Below are 19,423 nucleotides of genomic sequence, written 5' to 3' on the forward strand. Positions count from 1 at the left end.
TTCGAATAAAAGAAAAAAAATACTCGGCGTGTGCAACACGCGACTTAGCACCGGATGTGAGAGCCTTTAAATAGCTGCCTTCCCGTCCATTGTGATGGTCTTTCGCTTCCGCTTTCCACTTGACTCGTCCTGGTCGAGCAGCACGTGGCACACAACACAGCACCTGCTGTGTCATTGAAGAGACAAGCTAACTTCGCTGCGCCAGCTTGGCTTGGCCGGCTGGTGGCCTCCGAGATTGCACTGGTGCCAATGTGATCTTGGCGGCCACGCCAAGCTGCCAGCCTATGCGGCGCGCCCCAGGGAGAGGGTGAAGTGAGTGCACAGCTTGGGCTGACGCCCGAGATTGCGCCGGGGGGATCTCTGAGGTCAGACACAGCTGCGCCTGCCTGCACGGCGCGCCATAAATAAAGATAGAAGTGAATGCACTAATCTATCGGGCTGCGCACTTGCACAGACATGAATGCGCTAATCTTTGGCACCGCCACATATTGCCGTGCAGCGTGGTTGGCTCGTGCAAGACAGAGGTCAGTGGAGAAGTGCGATAATGAGCTGCTACTTGTGTGCAGGTGCACGCGGCATTGAGAAAGACCAATATTGCTCGACAACGTGCTCAACTGTGGGGACGCGGCAGTTCTGATCTGCCACGGCAGACGAATGCCAAACCCTGCAGAAAGTGATGTACTCAGAGTGCAACGGTCGGGTATTTTTCAGTTTCAGAGACGAATCTATTTCGTTACATCCATTGGAAGGACAATTTCACTTCATTAATATGAGGTTTTGAATCACGCATCTCTATGAAAATTTCAAGGGGAATTTAATTCCCTTCGTTATATCCATTATTTCGTTATAACGAGGTTCGAGTGTAGGACCGGCCTCATTGGCAGTGAAAATGTTGCGAGCTTCATAGCCTGCAATGAGCGATGGCAGCGTGCTTCTCATCCAGACGCTAACGACTGACTCATCAACCTTTTTTGCTTCACCGCTGTCAGTTTTGTAGGCAATATCATGCTTAGCCTTGAAATGGTGAATCGAGCCACTGGAGGCCTGAAAATCGTCCACGCCGAGCAATAATGTGATGTCGGAGGCCTTGTCGAGAAGAACCATGTCATAAACGTTCACCCCAGCAGCAGTAACCTTTCTAATCCATGTTAAGAGGACATCCTCTACCATAACATACCGTATTTACACGATTGTAGGTCGACCCATTTTTACAAATTTGACAATCCAATGTTGGGGGGTCGACTTAGAATCGAAACCGAACCGTGTACCGCTAGTAGCGGCAAGAAAAACGAGAAATCAGGGGCGCTACGGCGTGTTTACAACTTTGCACTTACGTTTCCATGGTTACGGTAGAAGCGTAGCGTATTAATTTACCGTATTGCATACATTTTGATTGCGCGCACCACATTGCGCGCACCACGAGCGCACGGCTCTTGTGGGAGCATCGATCATGGAAGAGCCGCCGTTTGGGGGGTATTGGTAGTTGGCGGAAGAGCCGCTGTTTGGGGGGTATTGGTAGTTGGCGGAAGAGCCGCCGTTAGGGGGGTATGGTAGTTGGCAGATGAGCCGTCGTTCGGGGGGGGGGGGGGGGGTATTATTAGTTGGTGGAAGAGCTTTTCTTTGAGATACGATTGTTTTCGACGGCCGCGCTCATCTGTCACTTCTGCTGTTGTGCTGAATCGTCGCGCCTGTCATGAGTGCCAAGAACTTTCGGCGCTCGTTCACAGCAGCGTTCAAACGGGCTGCTATCCTCCATGCCGAGGAAACTAACAACTGCGCAGCGGGACGCAAATTTGGAGTCGGTGAACGTGTGGTGCGGCAGTGGCGGCTTCAGCGTGAGGAAATTTGGCCTCCCTGGCTACTGTGTGCAGGTGGGTCCTCTCTGCATGGGCGGCTGTACCGCGCGATGTCGTGGTGCGGTCGTTCGCGAAGTGTGGACTCGCACTTGATGACGACGTGCCGTGAGACCGCAGCAGCTATGACGGCAACAGTGCCAGTGAGGTCGACTCTAGTGACGATGAGTAGTCTTAGCAACCCCATCAATAAATTTCCCTTGTGTGAATGCACTCGCGTGGTTCTTCTCCCCCCCCCCCCTTTTTTTTTGAGACATGAAATTTTGGGGGGGTCGACCTACATTCGAGTCGACTTACAATCGTGTAAATACGGTAAGACGCAGTCGTCGCCTCCTTTGTGTCCACACTGAAGCATTGCACATTTTGGATGATGTCCCACTGACCAACAATAGTGGACAAGGTCAATGGCACTAGGCCTAGCTCTTTTGCAAGATCAGCGTGTTTCGTTTTCGGGCCCTCATTGGCCACCTTTTTCAAGATCTCCAGCTTCACCTTAAATGAAAGTGCTTTTCACTTCCTGGACATGTCGACCGACTTGTAGTGTGCGTATCCATTAGGGCGATGATGCAAACTTGCACAAAACCGACTTCGCGAGAATCTTGTACAACACAGCATGAGCCTCACGAGCTACGAGATGTGGGACAGGCTGCCAGTGCCGGACCCTGTTTCCACTCCGTACAGTGCGCGCAGTTGCTGATTTGTTATTGGCTGCCTTCTGCCGGCCTCCCACCATGCTGCGAGCATGGAAATGGTCCGCCTGCAGACCCACCTAGCCACTTTGCTGCCGGCGGTCACGGCTTGCTCATTCGTATCACCCAAACCGATGCGAGGGAGCGTTCAAGACATCCGAAATCTGGCTCATAGTATGCAGCACGGTTCGGCCAGGGACTGTACGAATTCGTATCACCGAAGTTTCACTGTACATGCAACGCGCCTCCTCTGTCACCGTTTTTTTTTTCCATTCCTTGTTTGTCCTATTGCGTCTCCTCCTTCTCTGCATTCCCCTTGGCAGGCGTACTTTGTTGGGAAGTGCACTCGCTGTCTGGCTTATATGCGGGGCTTTCTGGCAGCCACATTACACCGGTGTACACATGGGGTTCTATGGGAGAGTAAATGGGAGTCAGAAAAGACTGTATTACCGATTCTGCACAATAAGTCGTTACGGTACAAGTGTCTGAGCTGTATTCGATTTGAAATTATTCAACACTAATTACTACTCACTTCGACTTCAATTCACACCAAAGACATTAAGATTCTCACAAGCGTAATTACAGCATTTAAGCAATTTTAATGCAACACTTTATTTTTCTAATAAAATTGGTCCTAAAATTACTACCTATGTGGTGCAATTGAATACGAAACAAAAACTGCATTTACAACAACCATGGAGGAAGAACATGACAAACAACGGCCTACTGTCGGAGCCGCGTAGCCAGCTTCATTGCCATGTCCATCCCGAGGTAGCAACAGAAGCATGTAGAACAGAAGTAGCGTATGATGACAACGCACCACTTTCATCTTCGATTACGAAAGCCAAGTTGCTCTACATGCTAAACAAGCGGCAACAAGTAGAGTAACGTGTTCTTGACATTCTGGTAAATAACATGCGGCGCAGGACGAACTAGCAAAGTGGTTGGTCTAGGCGTGGGCCACCATCCCATTTGCGAGTGTCGCGAAGTCGATTGAGAAATGCAGAGTATCAAACGCACTCAATGGACCATATGGAGGACATGTTGTGTTTCACAGACAATGATAAAGTGCTGTCTGAGTGTTATGACAATGGACATTAGGTGTAAGTAAATTTCTATTCTGTGAAGGTTAAGTTCACAGGTTTCATCTTCTATTGCCAAAATCGAAGGCATGCAACATTTTCTTTGCAAAAGCATTAGAGGTACGTCACATTTCTACTTTGCTTAGAAACTGTAATGTCATTTCTACATTAGTGTTTTATTATGAGCACACAATGTGGATGCGCTTTCGATATGGTGACACATTAGAATCGGGTAAATACTGCGAAATGAATCACTGGCGTGTATTGGAGTTTTTTTGTCTTCTTTTTTAATTCTACCAATTTTGTTAGTCCTATCAGGGTTAACTTATACGGAACTCGATAATTGGGCAAAAAGTGATCGTTGTATGAACAGTTCGTTATACTGAACTCACCCTTCAAAACACGCAAAAATGAACAAGGCACCAGCAGTTACGATTCCACAGTACCTTCATCCGAAAATGGCATTTTCAGTATCTTAATGTTTGCTCCTGGCATTTTACCCCATCTAGCTGCAAGTCTTTCTTAAAAAGCGTTATCTAAAGAATGAAATGAGGCGTCGTAGCTACTTACAAATGACGACCGGCCGGTTCCAATCACTTATCATTTCAGTGAGTGAGTGAGTACGAACTTTATTTAGGTCCTGAGGAGAAAGAATTAAAACGAGGCCGGAGGCCCCGCCAATCAATCCGGTAGCTCCACCTAGGTCGGGGCCGGTAGACAGAGTCCTTCGGCAACGGCCCAGGTGCTCTGGACAGCCTTGAGCTGAGCGACGAGCTCTGTGCTTTTGAGCACTGAGTCCCAGGAGGACTGGTCATGAAAGTCCGCGCCCGCGTTGGCAGGGCATAGCCAGAGCATGTGTTCGAAGTTGTATTCGTGGCCGCAGTGTGGGCATTCAGTAGGAAGGTCAGGAATGATTCTATTTAGTGCTGTTGGTGTGATGTATGTCCTAGTCTGCAACTGTCTGTAAGTGACGGCCTGTGCTATTTTGAGACTACGAGCACTGCCGCCATTGCTTTATTCGAGAGCTTGTGATGAATTTTATTATCAGTGGGACACAAGCGGATTCGGCATATGATAGCTAAGTATTCTGGTGGGCTAGAAGTGGAAACTACACTGGCATTTTGCAAAGGTGTTGCCGTTAGGTCTGCAGCATTAGCCACAGGTGCACCAAGAGCCACGCAGTTGTGTTTACTATGTTGCTTCGGCCAAAAAAGTACGAAGTTCGAAAAGTATTGCGTGCCATTATCAGCAATGACATAAGCGAAGCCAACAATGCATCGACGAATTGTAACCTCACAATAAAGGCCTAGCAGCTGCCGAATTTTCCCCAACTTGGCATTGCAGTACTGCATCGTGCCATGTTCATGCTGACTCGGGCCACATAATTATTGACAGCAACAGTGAGATAGCAACGCTTGAGTTGCTGTTTGTCCAAATCGTCCAAATAGGCGTAGTGCATACGGTGCCACACGGAGAACTGTGCTGCCAGTACCGCCTTGGATGCCACAGCTGCCACACAGCCTCGCCCTGAAGAATGTTGGAGGCATGTTTCGAAAGCATGGCTACCCTAGCATGGTTGAAAGTGAGTGACTTTCCTCACGACTTCCGAAATCAACTCGCAGTGCTCACTTAACTCAAAGTCATATCTTGGTTGCGGGTAGAACTGGAGCGAGGTTGCAGTGTCGTGCATCCAGTTCAGTCGCACTCTCGTGCTTGGGAACTTCGCTTGCGCCTCTTTTGCCACGACCGGGTTTGAAGTGTTCGTTATAACACTATGACGCTTTTGAAAATGTTTGCTATATCTGGATGCAGTTTCAATAGGCAGGATCGGAAATCGTTAAGTGCAGTGAAATGTTGTCGTTATAACTCATATTTCATCTTATGTGGGACCATTCCAAGTGGAGTTAGACTAATTATACGAACAAAGTGTTGACAGGACATCCTCACCTGAAACCACTGGTCGAACAGGCTCATGCGACATTGGAAGAGTGAGGGCGGGGCATCGGGGTTCCCGATGGAGAGGTGTGACAGCCCCAGGTCACCGTCACCGGCAGGTCCCAGGAGTGTGTACTTCTCGGCCAGTACGTGCAGGAAGTCGTCACGCTGCAGGTCGCTGTACTCTCCGAACCAGCTGAGCAGGTAAGCAGACTGCTCGGCAGCGCTGCACGCGGGGCCCTTCTGGCTCAGCATCTTTGCCCACCCGGATCCTGCAAGGATGCCACATGGGTGTTCTTGCAGTCACATTGGTTCTGGTCAAATGTTATGAAGCACCCAACACATGTGCCTGCTCACGTCTGCCAGTTACTTGGGTTGGTACCACCAGCTTTCAGAAAAAATTTTTTAACTACTAAGTGCCTTTCGCAATGTGCCCAAATGATGGCAGCACTTTTTCAATGGCACTTCAAGGAATTTTCGTGCAAATTGTTACACGAAGCACTGGCAGGATGGCAATATCTTCTGCGCATGCGCTTTATGAACGAAACGGCGAGTTCAGTGAATCAGATGGTTTTAGTGCCAAGGAAGAATATATTCTGCCTTACCGTAAAATTCCAAGCAAGCGCCCCCCCTTGAGCAAGTCGAAATTAGCGGCAAAGGGGGGCGCTATCCCGGAACGGCACCAAAATTCAAGATGGCCATGACCAAATTTTCCCGCAAAAAAAAGCACAGTGGGACTAGCATTAAAATTTTATTGAACATGAACTTTATTGAGCCAAAGATTTGTTAGTGGTGTTTATCACTCTCAACACGACCGTTACTCAAAACCATCGAAAGAACTACAGAAAGAGCGCATCGACGCTGCACCGGCGCGTCGCCGCGACCAGCACCACGAAAATTGGTTATGCAGCTTCTATTACAGGCAAAATTATGTCCGCAAGAGTAAAGTGATGCGTAATGTTCACTTTATTAAAAACCATGTCCACGGTGAAACGTTTAGCACTAATGAGAGTTCCGATACAAGTGAAGCTCAGCTGGAGTGCACGGCTTCCGACGGCAGGCAGCGAACCGCGGCTCGGCCATGCTCGCATCGCAGCTGGTGGCGCCGCAAGTATCAGCATGTTTTCTTCATCGTGTGAAATTATTGCGAGGAGAGGGTAAAGCGGCAACGACAGTACGAAAACATTGCTGCTTGGGAGCGTCGGCGGTTCGTACTGAAGCGCCGTCTGTTACAGATTCGAAGTGAACTGAAAAAGGCCTAGCGACGATATCGGTGGCGAGTGATTAGCAGTGGTGAAGCTGCCGGCGATGCCAGAGCATAGCCGCGACTACTCCTCTGTCACCGAGTGGTCATGTCGCTGTGCCGCAGGGAACTCTTCTGTGCCGTGCGAGAGGCAGATCTCGCCGTGGGCCGGCGGTCCGTGAACTACAGACCGCCAGCTGCATTTCGCCCCAATGCACTCGTGTGCCCACTGGGGCGCCCGGGTACGGCCATGATTCGATGAAATGACTCATCGGGATGCACTGGTGCGATTTGCCGAATTTGCCATCATTTTCGTGGACTGGATGTGGCAGGCCAGTGTTGGTGCAGGGGGGGGGGGGGGCACTTTCCCGGAACGGCGCGGAAGTTTGAAATTAGCAGTGAAGTTAGGTTGCACGGGTGGGGGCGCTTGCTCGGAATTTTACAGTAGTATGTTCAGCAAACATCATCAAACTGCACTGTTTGCAGCGATAGGAAGAAGGCGGAGGGAAGGAAGCCATGGTGCAAGATTTGCAGTCCAAATCCTGGCCTCCACCCAGGAGAGTCTTACGAACGCTACCACAAAATGCTCAAGTACCGTGAGAGAATAGAACTTTATTGCCATCATCGATGGAGGAGGAGAGGAAAAAAACTGTATAAGCAGCTTGACTGGCCCACTACCCACACACGGATACAGCAGGTAGCGCGCACACAAGAAAGTTCTCAAAGCAAAACAGAAATACAGCTAAGTACAAGCGTCAAGAATAGATATGCATTCTAGTAAAGAGTAAACATAATATATGGTAAACATATATACTAGTACTATTGGAACATTCTCGTTACAGGCACATATATACTACTGCGCCCTCGACTGTAACGCGCACCCGTTTTCTGTGACCAAAAGAGAGAAAAAAATATCTTGTAGAGTACCGCGCACCTCATGATTTCATACAGAAATAAAACTTTCTTTCATTTCGAAAAACAGAGATTTACTCCTAATGCACTAAAGTTGCGATGAATAAAAGAAAGGTGCAGTTTCACCCAAGGCGAAGCATCAATTGCGATAGGAAATTAGTCGACAGCTATACAAAGTATGGATAGTAGTATTACGTGCCGTATACTTGTAAACATTCGCTTACTAACTAAATTAACAAGCACGGTGTCATGTGCTCACAAGCAAACATGAACACATCTCGCTCAATGACCATGGAAACTCGCTGTCACTATGCTGGTGTGACAAAGCGCGGCAGCAGTGGCGAGCGAATTGACCTTCGTGCTAGCAAACCTCTCACTTCAATGTGAACTATAAGCGGCGAAAAACACAGCAGGCAACGGTCTCTCTCCCCATTGCAGATCGCTTTCAAGAAAGGGTCAAGGTAATCGTATCGCCAAAGTGGATCGTCGCAGAATACGTCCTGCTTTGGTCCACTGAAACCGTTTCGTGTTGCTTCGCTGGCAAAAATTCACCAATGGCAAGTTTCGGATTCTCCGAACGCCCGTGATGTGGCCCGATTTCCGTCTGTCTCTGCACACATGATCACTTTCCATTTAAATGGAGCATCATGACCAACTCGGCACGTCATGCTTATAGTGCAAATGCAGAAAACGGGAAGACAGACGGTAGACTAATGCTTAAGCACACACACTACAGCACATAGAGGAAGCTATGGCAGCTACGCTCGAAGTGCGTACCAGGTGGCCATTCTGAAATGCCGATGGCGCTTGTGCTTTAAAATAGTGCAGATGCCCGAGCGAGACAGTTGTGGTGTCAACAGCAAGGAATGTGAAAAACAAACAAACAACAAGAAACATTGCGCCTTGGAGGCGACATGAAGCTTCCTTTTTGTCGATAGTTTTCTCGGCGTCAGCGTCTAAAACACTCCTAAAACACGGTGCTTTGGTGGTCCGGGGGGCTGGAATCTATGGCAAATAGCAACAGCGCCGGCCGAGAGCCAACAGCGAAGTCTTCGTGGATAGCTCATATGGTGACAACTTATGAACTGATGAGTTAATGGGCAGGACGGTTAATTTGGGGGCTTTCATTATAACGACTTTTCGGGGACTTTTCAGATGGCGCTTGCGCTTTAAAATAGTGTAGGTGTCCGAGCGAGACAGTTGTGGTGTCAACGGCAAAGAATGTGAAAAACAAACAAACAAGAAACATTGCGCTTTGTAGGCGACGTGAAGCTTCCTTTTAGTCGATAGTTTTCTTGGCGTCAGCGTCTGTTTTGAGCGCGCCACTCCTAAAGCACGGTGCTTTGGTGGTCCGTGGGGCTGGAATCTATGGCAAATAGCAACAGCGCCGGCCGAGAGCCAACAGCGAAGTCTTCGTGGATAGCTCATATGGTGACAACTTTTGAACTGATGAGTTCATAAGTTGTGATGAGTTCATAATGGGCAGGATGGTTAATTTTGGGGCTTTCACTATAACGACTTTTCAGGGATACCATATGCTGTCTGCTATGACTTGCACACAGTGGAAGCCGTGCCTTCATCCATGCACTCCTTTGGTCACATTTAATTTTACATTGACAGCACATATTATCACTAATGAATTCCTCCGCCACTCTGATTGTGTCATCGATTTTGCTATTATACATAAAGAACGGTTAAATATAGAGAACCAAATGTGGTCGTACCTCTCTTGTTCAGGGAGACCACGATGGGAATAATTTGGGCGGGAGAGGGGGTCACGGGGCCAGTGCCTGAGCCAGCAGGGGGTCTCGCTGTGCCAGAGAGCCGAGGAAGTGGGCCACAAAGGGGCCGTCGCGTTGTGCCAGAATCTGGAGGAAGTTTCGCTGGCCCTCGGGTCCCCACGAGGCAAAGTACAGCTTACACAGGGACAGCTGGCAGCGCAGCAGCGTCGGGTAGTGGCGGCGGTTCAGGGACAGTTGGTTCAGCAGGCTACACAGGTCATCTGGTCAGAAAGACGACGCGATGCCGCTTCTAAACACACACGTATTATGTAGAGATGGCAAGACCTGGCTAGTACTAGCCCTCTCCATCTAAATATGCATTCTTTGAAAGACCACCAAAACCAAAGACCATGAGCCACATTGGATCCTTTGCATGACCTTGCAGAATGGAAGTAATGGGACTTTGAGAGCATACGTCTGACAGCAGTGCAAAACTAAACACCACTGTTTCCTTATCAGAATATATATGTCCACTGCAGTGCTAAGGTCTTTTCCAGTGATCTTCAGTAACCTCAGTACTGTGTCGGACGACTCCTTCCTATGCCTGCAAATTTACAACTTTATCACGGGGACTTTATCCCCCCCCTGGTACTTTTTTACACAAGCATTTTTACATTCTTCAGCACACAAAAGCATACAAGTACATTAAATTTAGATGTGCCTGCGTGACATTTTTTACTTTTCATTTTTTGCATTAACTGTAGGTCTGTCACGGAGTGGCATGGTTTCGAGAAAGCGACACGCCGATTAACGGGTGTCAAAAAAAAAAAACGTCATGTCCTCACGGTGCGGCATATAGTCTAGAGAAAGAGACACGCCGATTAACGGGCATCAAAAACGTTGTGTCCTCACGGTGCGACATATAGTCTTGAGAAAACAACACGCCGATTAACGGGCGTCAAAAACGTCGTGGCCCTACGGGGCGGCATCTGGTTTCGAGAAAGCGACACGCCGATTACCGGACCCAGGTGTGTGCGTGTGCATCCGTGTGGTGCAGTGCCGGGGCTCGAGCTTGGAGAGGGGGAATCTACCGTCCTTCGCTCCTGGTGAAAGGGGTGCGGCCAAGACTTTTGGGAGGAGTCATGAAATAATTAGGTGAACTCTGCATACCGGCAGTTCCCTTACATAGGGAACTAGGGAAAGGAGAGGCTATTTAAGCACAGGTTTTGGGCCCTGCTAATTAGTCCAAAAGCTGAACCTATGAGCTGCTGAGAAGCAGTCGGGGGGATAGTGCCGTCCAGTATCGCCGAGGCTGCCTAGTCGCGTCGGAACTGAGAAGCTGTCGGGGGGGCTAGTGCCGTCCAATATCGCCTGGCCCGCCTAGCTGCATCGGAACTCCAAGTAACTAGTTGACGTACGAGACGTCAAACCAGCGTATGCAACGAAGCTCATGGTAGTTCGCCTCAAGTTAGCTCAACCCAAGAGCTGCATGTGCCGTGACGCAGAAGGCAGACACCCCTGAAAAATGAAAGTGAAACTGGATCGTAGAAAATGGTTTTATCGGACAACTATCTAGGCCCTTTAACCCTAAAATTATTAGAAAAAATGAAAAGCCACAAATGTACCAAGCCACTATTCCTTTAATCAAATTTGTGACATCCCTCAGCAGAAGAAAGCTATAACCAATGGACCACAATGGTGTGGGCACTTCACACAACAGCTAAGCATACAACATGACAGCTGAGTGATAGATGCACCTAGCTCCTTTTTGACTTTGCTGCTGTGGGACGGGTTCTGCGAGGCCAGTGAGGCAAGGATTCTTTGCCGTGCAGTGAATGCGCGACTTCGTGGCTTTTACTAGATCGTGGTTTTCCTCTTTGAAACCGTGCACAGTGGTGTGAAGCATCATCTCAGACAATAACAAATTGGCAGATGCCATGTATATGATAAGTGAAGTCGATGTTTATCGAAATGTTTCCATCCACTTCCACTTGCTTGCTCGCTTCTCTATAGCTCAACGCTTCTTACCCAATGCCCGCTCTGGTCCCATTTCATTCTCTGTACTTTCTTTTTTAACACTCCGTAGCTTCTGTTGCTGACTTTGATTTTGTCTTGCCGACTTCACTACTTGCCTCTTGTTATGCTTGTCTGATTGGTCCCCTAGCCAGTGTTACCTACCTACCCATTCTGGGAGCCAACAATGTTCGCATCATTATTATCATTCTATTTTTATGTCCACTGCAGGCGAAGGCCTCTCCCAGCGATCTCCAATTACCCCTGTCTTGCGCTAGCTGACTCTAACTTGCACCCGCAAATTTCTAATTTCATCACTGCACCTAATTTTCTGCCGTTCTCGACAGTGCTTACCATCCCTTGGCACCGATTCTGTAACTCTAATGGTTCACTGGTTATGTATACTCTACGCATTACATGACCTGCCCAGCTCCATTTTCTTTCTCTTAATGCCATCTAGAATCCGTCAATCCGTCTTTTCGCGGATGATTGTGTTATTTATAAGAAAATAACTTGCACGGCCAACGTCGCAGAACTACAATCTGATCTCTCAAGGTTAAAGGAATGGTGCAGTAATTGGCAAATGGAAATTAATGTCGAAAAAACCAAGCACTTAAAATTTACTAACATTTTTTCTGCATGCTCAAACTTTAATAAAGTGAATGACACAGTAATCGAAAAAGTCACGTCATTTAAATACCTGGGTGTAATACTTCCAATTTAAGCTGGGCTGCTCACATCGAGCATATTACCAATAAGGCTTTCAAGAAGCTCGGTCTCCTTAAACGACGGTTGCATTTCGGTTAATAAAGATACAAGACTGCACGCTTTCAAATCATTGATTCGGCCCTCTCTAGAATATGCTTCTATTATATGGCATCCTCACCTGATAGGTCTTACTAACATGCTCGAAATGGTACAGAACAAATCCGCGCGGTTTGTCACGTCATCCTATTTACGTTTCATAAACGTTTCATCATCAAGCTACGCTTGTCATGCGCAGGTGAGGTACTCGACTATTGTTTTTTTTCCCACAGTTTACCACAGCAACACAATGTTCGCCCAATCGCACATTTCTCCAGCCCCTCATACTTCAACCCGCCTCCATCATGCACACAAAGTATCACCCATTTTCGCCCGGGCGAAGAAGTACCAAAATTCGCCTTTAGTATTGTGCATAAACGAATGGAACTCCCTGCCGTCCAACATCGCCTAGATATCAGATGTTTCAATATTTCACTCAACGCTGCTGGGCTATTTAAAAAGTGCAAAACATTCCTAACATGCATCTGCCCGTCTTTGTTTGATATACGGTATTTGTGCACTATATGTATGCAGTGCTCTTTCCAATGTATTCATGATCAGTGCTTTAACGGCCATGTAACAAATTGCTCTGTACTTGTCATCAATGTATTTGGTAGATTTTTTTTTTATCTATGTTATTCTGGACACCTTGATTCCAATTAAAGGGCAGCTGAATCATTTTTCAAAAAAAGTGAGCTTTCAACAAATTACAGTGGAATCTCGATGATACGATCACAGCTAATACGAATTTCCGGATGATACGAATTTTTCTGTGGTCCCGGCCTAGCCCCCATTACTTTGCAACGTGCTAGAGAACGGTTGTTACGAATCGATTTTCGACCCGCGTAGGGTGAGACGAATAAACGCCGCCCAACCAACGGCCACGAAAGAGAACAGCGCGCAGTCACGCGCTTTCTCCTTTTCTCTTTTGGTGCGGAGGCGCGGACGCAGCGCCGAACAGCGCGGAGGTCGTGACTTGGCGCGAAGAGTTTGACACGGTGGCGCTTTTCTTGCTTTTGTGCTTTTCCCCACGCAAGCGTGGTGAAGTGCGGTCTATCGCTTCAACGGAAACTGAGCGGCGTAAGCACAGCGCATACAAAGGTCAGAGCCGCGTGGAGATCGCCTTCAAGATACGGTGCGCGCGACAACCCCGACAGCCGGCACAGGCGCAAAGTACAAGAACGCATTTGTTGGCAGAGTAGAAGCCGCTCCCCCCCCCCTCCTTCCCTCCCTCCTGCGCTGCCTTCCCGCTTTGCTCCTTTCGCGTGGGAGATTGCGTCGCCAGTTTACCCTTGCACCCGGTTGCAAGATACCCATTTGGTGCCCCACAGCACAGCGACGCTCCCCCCCCCCCCTCCCATACCCCGCCGGCCTTTCGTGCGACGGAAGAAGGGCCGGGCTCGACTGGCGCGCCCGGCCGTGACGAAAGTCGCGTTTGCTCTACGCTGTGCATTCGCTCTCTGTGCGTGAAGGCGAAAAAAGGCGCGCTTTCACTCGCACATACGGCGCGCAGCGAAGATTTTATCGCCCTTGGACTCATGCTCCAAGTATCATGCTCCTCCTCCGCATCGCCCTCATTGATCTCCTCTCCCGTCAGTGGGCGCACCTCGTTGAGAAGCGTGCTCGCTACCGCCCTTGTCAGCGAGATTTTCCAGCAGAAGCCGCATTATAACAGGTATTTCGTCTCACGCAGCTGCACTGTAAGCGGCATGTGTATACATGGAGTTCTATGGGAGGGTAAACGGGAGTCGGAAAAGGCCGCGTTGTAGCCAGTTCTGCACTATAAACGGTTACGTTATAAGTAATCTATACTGTAAATGCTTTTTACGTGCATGTGCCTGAGTTCACATCCGACTCTTTAATTTAGCTAGTTTTAATGCGTTTCGATGATACGAATTTCGACTAATACGAATATTTTTCGTGACACCGTGACATTCATATCATCGAGATTCCACAGTATTATAGTTTTTCACCCGCTGAATACAAAATTCATAGTTTAACAGGCCTGAAGTCACCAATAGTTGCTTTAATTTACCAAAACCAAGCTGCAGCGTCTGTGGGAGACGCCACAGGTTATTTAACGGGCTCCGATGGCAAAGACGATTGTGACATCATCTTAGGTATCGGCGAGGAGCGTGATTCGAAGAGAGCGGTCACCTGACCCCTGTATTGACGTCATCCTCGTGCCCGGTCTTTCGCGGCTACGCTCGCCATGCGAAGGGGGCGGAGCTTCGACGAAAATTTTAACCGTGATTGCGGCGCTGCTGCGCGCATAATCGAGAAAATAACTGCAGGAGTTTAATTATACTGTGTCAGCCTTCCAAACCCCCGTAAATCTTCAAATTCTAAAACCTCTTCAGCTTCCCTTTAACTCGCTGTCTTTTTTGTTGTTGTAAGTATTGCTGTCTTCGATTTATTTATATACTCACCTGAAATCTCCCACTATGTAATGCCCACTAGGGCCTTTAGGGTATTGAAATAAATAAATAAAAAGTATCGGCTATCCCCGTTTTCTCTGATCCACACCACTCTTTTTACATCTCCTAACGTAATGTTTTTTTGTTCCATCTCTGTTTGCACGGTACTTAACTAGTTCTCGAGCTTCTTTGTTCCTTCGAGCTCCTTTGTTCCTTCAAGTTCCTGCCCCATATGCACCGGTACAAGAAAATGTTCGCACACCTAGTTGCTCAGTTGCACATACCCGTTGGCCAGTGTTGTCTATTCGGACACATACCTAGTGGTTGTGTATACACTCACTGACCAATAATTCAGCGTTGATAGGGGCAGCCTAAAAGTCTGAATAATTGGGAATCTGAAATATTGGATTCACCAGAAAATAAGTCACTTTATTCCACAAGTGCCCGAAGACATGTGCCACGCTGTACTGCAAAAGATGTATCACTTTTTTTTGGAAAGTGTAGAAAGCAGTCTAACCATGATTCCTGCTTCAGCACAATTTCAATGATGCCTATACGGATAAGCATCAGCAATGCACGAATGCATGGAGCTGGCCTTGACAAACCACTGATATGCGTGGCAGTATGACTTATCACCGACAACCCTCTTGCGATAGGCTTCTTCAGTATTTGCTCAGCAGTGCGTGTGGCGTAGTGCCATTGCAAGCATAATGCACACTTTTAAATAGGCACTAACAGAAACACAGTGCCATTCTCTGGCACCTCTTTGAGCGGGATGGCATCAAATGCGTGTCACTTGCAGAAACGAAAGCAGCCTGCCGTTGCCGTGTTGGCTCAACACGATATGCACGGTATGCGTGCATGGCCAGGCGCGGTGCAGGCACGATGAAAGCCGACCGCACATATGCTGTAGTCTGCCGCCAAATGCGTGCGTACAGTACAGCAAGCATACTGGCGCAATGATGCCACGCGCTAAGCAGGAGACACGCTGTACAAATTGCAGAGGACGATCGGCACCACGTGGCAGCAGGTACCGTGTTTTAATAAAGCAGTGCACGTTTTGCTCAGTAGCAGATCGTTGCATACACATACAACGGGCAAGGCCGGACGAGTCATCCGCAGTACTGCTGTGTTTCCTGCCAGAGTTTTGAAATGCTGCTCAGCTTTGCACTGTTGCACAGTCATGCAAGAGGCATAATTTTTTAGTCACATAGAAAAAGCAAGAAAAAAATTGTGTCGTGTGTATTTTTGCTAACATATACTGTGCCATCGCATTTATTTCTTTGTTAGTAGCAGCATGGCAGACTTCAGGAAATGGAAATTAGCACTCAGTGGTTCATACTACCTTTTAGTGCGTAGTTATGCTGCGTTCCCGCCAGGTACCTATTAAAAAGGTGTCACTGCAACGTGTGAATGAAGTGCAGGACTTGCGTAACCAACACCAGCAGAATTCGTACTGGGCGTAGCTTGTTCTATGATTTGGGCGTGGTCAGTGCTGGATCAACCAGGCTTCGCTAGTGATGGTTTCAAGGAGGTGCCGGCAACAAGGTCGACGACCATGCCAGTGACGTATCTAAACCAAAATATCTCCATTTCTGCTCGACTCATCCAGGCAAAGCCGGAATTATGGGATGGTGCGCTGTAAGATGTCGAAAATTTTGGTAATTATTGATCAGCGAGTGTACTTTTCAAGACAGCAACAGCCGGCACCCGAAAAGTGAAGGGAAACAGGCAAAGAAAGCTTCGCTTAAAAAAAAAATTCAGATGCCTTCCCCCCTGTGAAGAGGGAAGGTCCAGTGAAGCTGGTGCTCTGGTGGGATTTGCTATGTTGGCGTGGCAGGGGAGATGTACACAGACGTATGTTACAAAGAAGAGCAGCGGGAGTACGAGGAGTGTCGGCACGCCCAGAAGCGAGAATGGGCACGCCACCAACGCTGCTCCCATCCCGATAACAACATCGATTGCCGACCATGCTCCCCCCGAAAAAGATCTCACCCGCGTTGAGCGTCGACGCAAGCAACAGCATCAATTCAGCCGGTGCCGTTGAGCCAGTGATTGAGCAAGAGAAGTAAAACGCAAGTGTGACACATATCACCACTGCGCCAAACCATCGAACCGCTTCTCCGGCACGACCTCGAGGTTCCGGAGAGAGTTCATTGATAAACTCCTTCGGTGCCACGTGTGTAGTGTCTGACCATCACAGACAAAGGAAACATACAGTTGGTGGGTAAAGACAATAACAATTTATTATAGCGAGGCTACGCGAATCACAGCGCAGGCTCTAGTGCGCCGCCGAAGAGCGAGTGGCATTGCGCAATGTCAGGGGGGAGAGACACCATGCGTGGTGAGGAGTATACACGACTCGGGAAAGAGGCGGCAGCGGAGAGGAGGATAAAGTGGTCTACGCTCAGTCTATAGCTGGAGACGATCCGCTAGATCCTAGCCATAAACAGCTTCGCTGTAAAAGGGGGGAACGGAAGGCTTTTTGGAATCAAAACAATGTCGGAGGCAGCGTCCACCGGGTGTGCACTCACAAGTGGGAGGTTCCCTGGGGGGCACCAAATGAGCAAGAAGCGTGTCAGAGAAGGCCTCCTTCTGGTCAGCGTTCCACAGTGAGAACCAGTGCAGCACACAGCTCAGCTCGAGCCGGCTGGTGCCATCCAGGCTCATCAAGGGTGGCACCAGGTGGAATCTTCTCCTGCAAGGACACAAACACCTGGTTTTGACATGGATCTCATGCTTATGGCGTTTTTCACTGGTAGATCTGGAGCGGCCGCCGAAATCGTCGAGCGAGCGCTCGCAATTCACCAATCCTAATCTGCCAGCGGAGAGCGAAAATGCTCCGCGCTGGATCGTACCGAAAGTCTGCGCACGCACGTCACAAAAATCGACTCCCGCTCTGCGTTTCTATGGCCACCAAGATCTCCGTCCCCCAGCGAGCGGAAGTGACGTATACTTTTGTCCTATTTCCGCCCGAATCCGCGCCTCGGCAGCGGAGCAAGTGAGAGCGATCCGGCGCGGAGCGAGTTGATCCGAAACGACCAGTGAAAAGTGCGAACCCGCTCCAGCTCGACCAGTGAAATTCGGATTCGCAGCCGTGCAGCAAAAAATCCTGCTCCAGATCGACCAGTGAAAAACGCCATTAGTTAGGTGCAGGTTAACTATGAGACCATGGTGGCTATGTGTCTAAATTATTTGGCTAACCCGAAGGGTGCAGGTTACAAATTCCAGACATCATGGCTAGATTCTAATGGGGGTAGAATGCGAATATGGCTGGGAGTTTAGATTGACATTTACATTAACCCTTTATGAATGACTGTTGCCAGCTACAAGCAACACACCAGAAAAATATTGTAAAACAAAACTTTATAAGGCTAAGCAAAATCGTATATGGCTATGCGAAATCGCCTGTGTACAGGAAATTATCATCATCAGATTGGCACGAGCATCGTCGTCTTCTTCTGTAACTGGCTCGTTGGCGCCCCTCGGTTTGCGCTCGTGCTTGGCACGTGCTCGTGCCACTGGTCCCGTGTTTGTTGTCACCTGCTTCCACAGCTGGGCGCGTTGCCGATAATCATTCCAGTGTAGAATTTTTCACTTCTCTTCTGTTATCGTAATGGGGAGGCCGCGCTTACGGGGTATGAGCCATTCACTGTCTTACCGTCATGGACAGATTTAATTTTGAAGCAATTCAATTTCGAATAATCGCAAGCGGCAATGGCGGTAGAATGATTCTAACCATGCCACTGAGTAAGCTCTACACATCGAACGCAAGCGACAACGGCGGCCTGCAGGCATATCGTCAGCGATGTCATTCTCTCCGTTGAAGCCGAATGTGTGTACCCTCTAATTGGGAAATATTTTAATGAATGCTCGGGATTAAGCCAGTGATGAACAACGGGGCCGCACGCTTCAGCTTGACTGGTTAACCATCTTCATAGAGTGGAAGGGCCGGTGAATGTTTTTTTTCCTTGCCGAATGTCGGTTTTGAATACGGATTTTCTGGCTAAATGTCTTTGGCCAACAGGTAAACAGTGCCGGCCAGCAGCAAGTGTCCTTTACTGGATTAGAGCAGGAACAGAGGAGGAAGAAGATGAAGTTGGGTGTGCGACTTTCTTTTGAATGCACAGTGAGAGCAGAAACACTGACGCAAATTCACCAGCTGCAGTGGTATCTCACAGGTCATGCACAGGAAATGCAATGCACACCTCTGTGTCACACCCGACGAGAACTGTTTGTGCAAATTCCGCACAAAGCCTTACGTGGCTTGGTGTGAAGCTCGCTTTCAGTATTCTGCCTTTTGTTGGCCAAAGGCAACAAAACTATAGTTGGAAAAGTTTCTACAAAATATTTTGATGCGAAAGCGCCACTGGCCCAGTGAGTAAAAGAGCCGATGGCGTCTGTAGCAGTGAAACGGCACCCAACTTGCCATTGGCTGCGACGCCACGTCATTAGTGTGCCTCGCACACTCAGTGATGGTAGCTTGTGGTTGCTGGCTTGCCATGACGGAGCAGAGCGGGCGAAATGACAGACCTGCTGCTGCAGTAGCGCGCCAGCGTGAGGGGAGGGGCCATCGCTGTGACACGACGTCACCCTCGCTCTCGGATGCCTGTATTATCCGCACGTTCCTTGGCCGCGCAAGCTCTCCTCGGTAAGGCCAAATCAAAATACGCCAAGCGTCTCAACGCACTCGCTTGCCCGCAAGGAGTGCATAACTCAATGCACCGCTCAGCAGCATTTCATGGGACTTTAAT

At 48.7% G+C, this 19,423-nt stretch overlaps 2 protein-coding genes across 5 annotated transcripts in view; both read right to left on the minus strand.

Moving 5' to 3' along the window:
* LOC119458366 (uncharacterized) overlaps positions 1-19,423 on the minus strand; it is a 43,470-nt gene that overhangs the window by 16,676 nt on the left and 7,371 nt on the right. For 3 of the 4 annotated variants that reach the window (XM_049671129.1, XM_037720200.2, XM_049671128.1), the window contains exons 2-3: positions 17,204-17,367; positions 5,572-5,831 (exon numbers count right to left, since the gene is read on the minus strand). In XM_049671129.1, the coding sequence (XP_049527086.1) occupies positions 5,572-5,814 (243 nt within the window). In that variant the 5' untranslated portion in view covers positions 5,815-5,831; positions 17,204-17,367. The remainder of the gene's footprint in view (positions 1-5,571; positions 5,832-17,203; positions 17,368-19,423) is intronic. The other variant, XM_049671130.1, reaches the window with a different exon arrangement.
* Positions 9,490-19,243, minus strand: LOC119459088 (uncharacterized protein C14orf119). Its single transcript, XM_037720920.1, has 3 exons — positions 19,203-19,243; positions 17,204-17,367; positions 9,490-9,716 (listed from the first exon to the last, which is right to left on the minus strand). The coding sequence occupies exons 1-3, from the start codon at positions 19,241-19,243 to the stop codon at positions 9,490-9,492; spliced, it is 432 nt and encodes a 143-aa protein (XP_037576848.1).

Source organism: Dermacentor silvarum, chromosome 7 (genome assembly GCF_013339745.2).
Source record: "Dermacentor silvarum isolate Dsil-2018 chromosome 7, BIME_Dsil_1.4, whole genome shotgun sequence".
In the NCBI taxonomy this organism is placed as follows: domain Eukaryota; kingdom Metazoa; phylum Arthropoda; class Arachnida; order Ixodida; family Ixodidae; genus Dermacentor; species Dermacentor silvarum.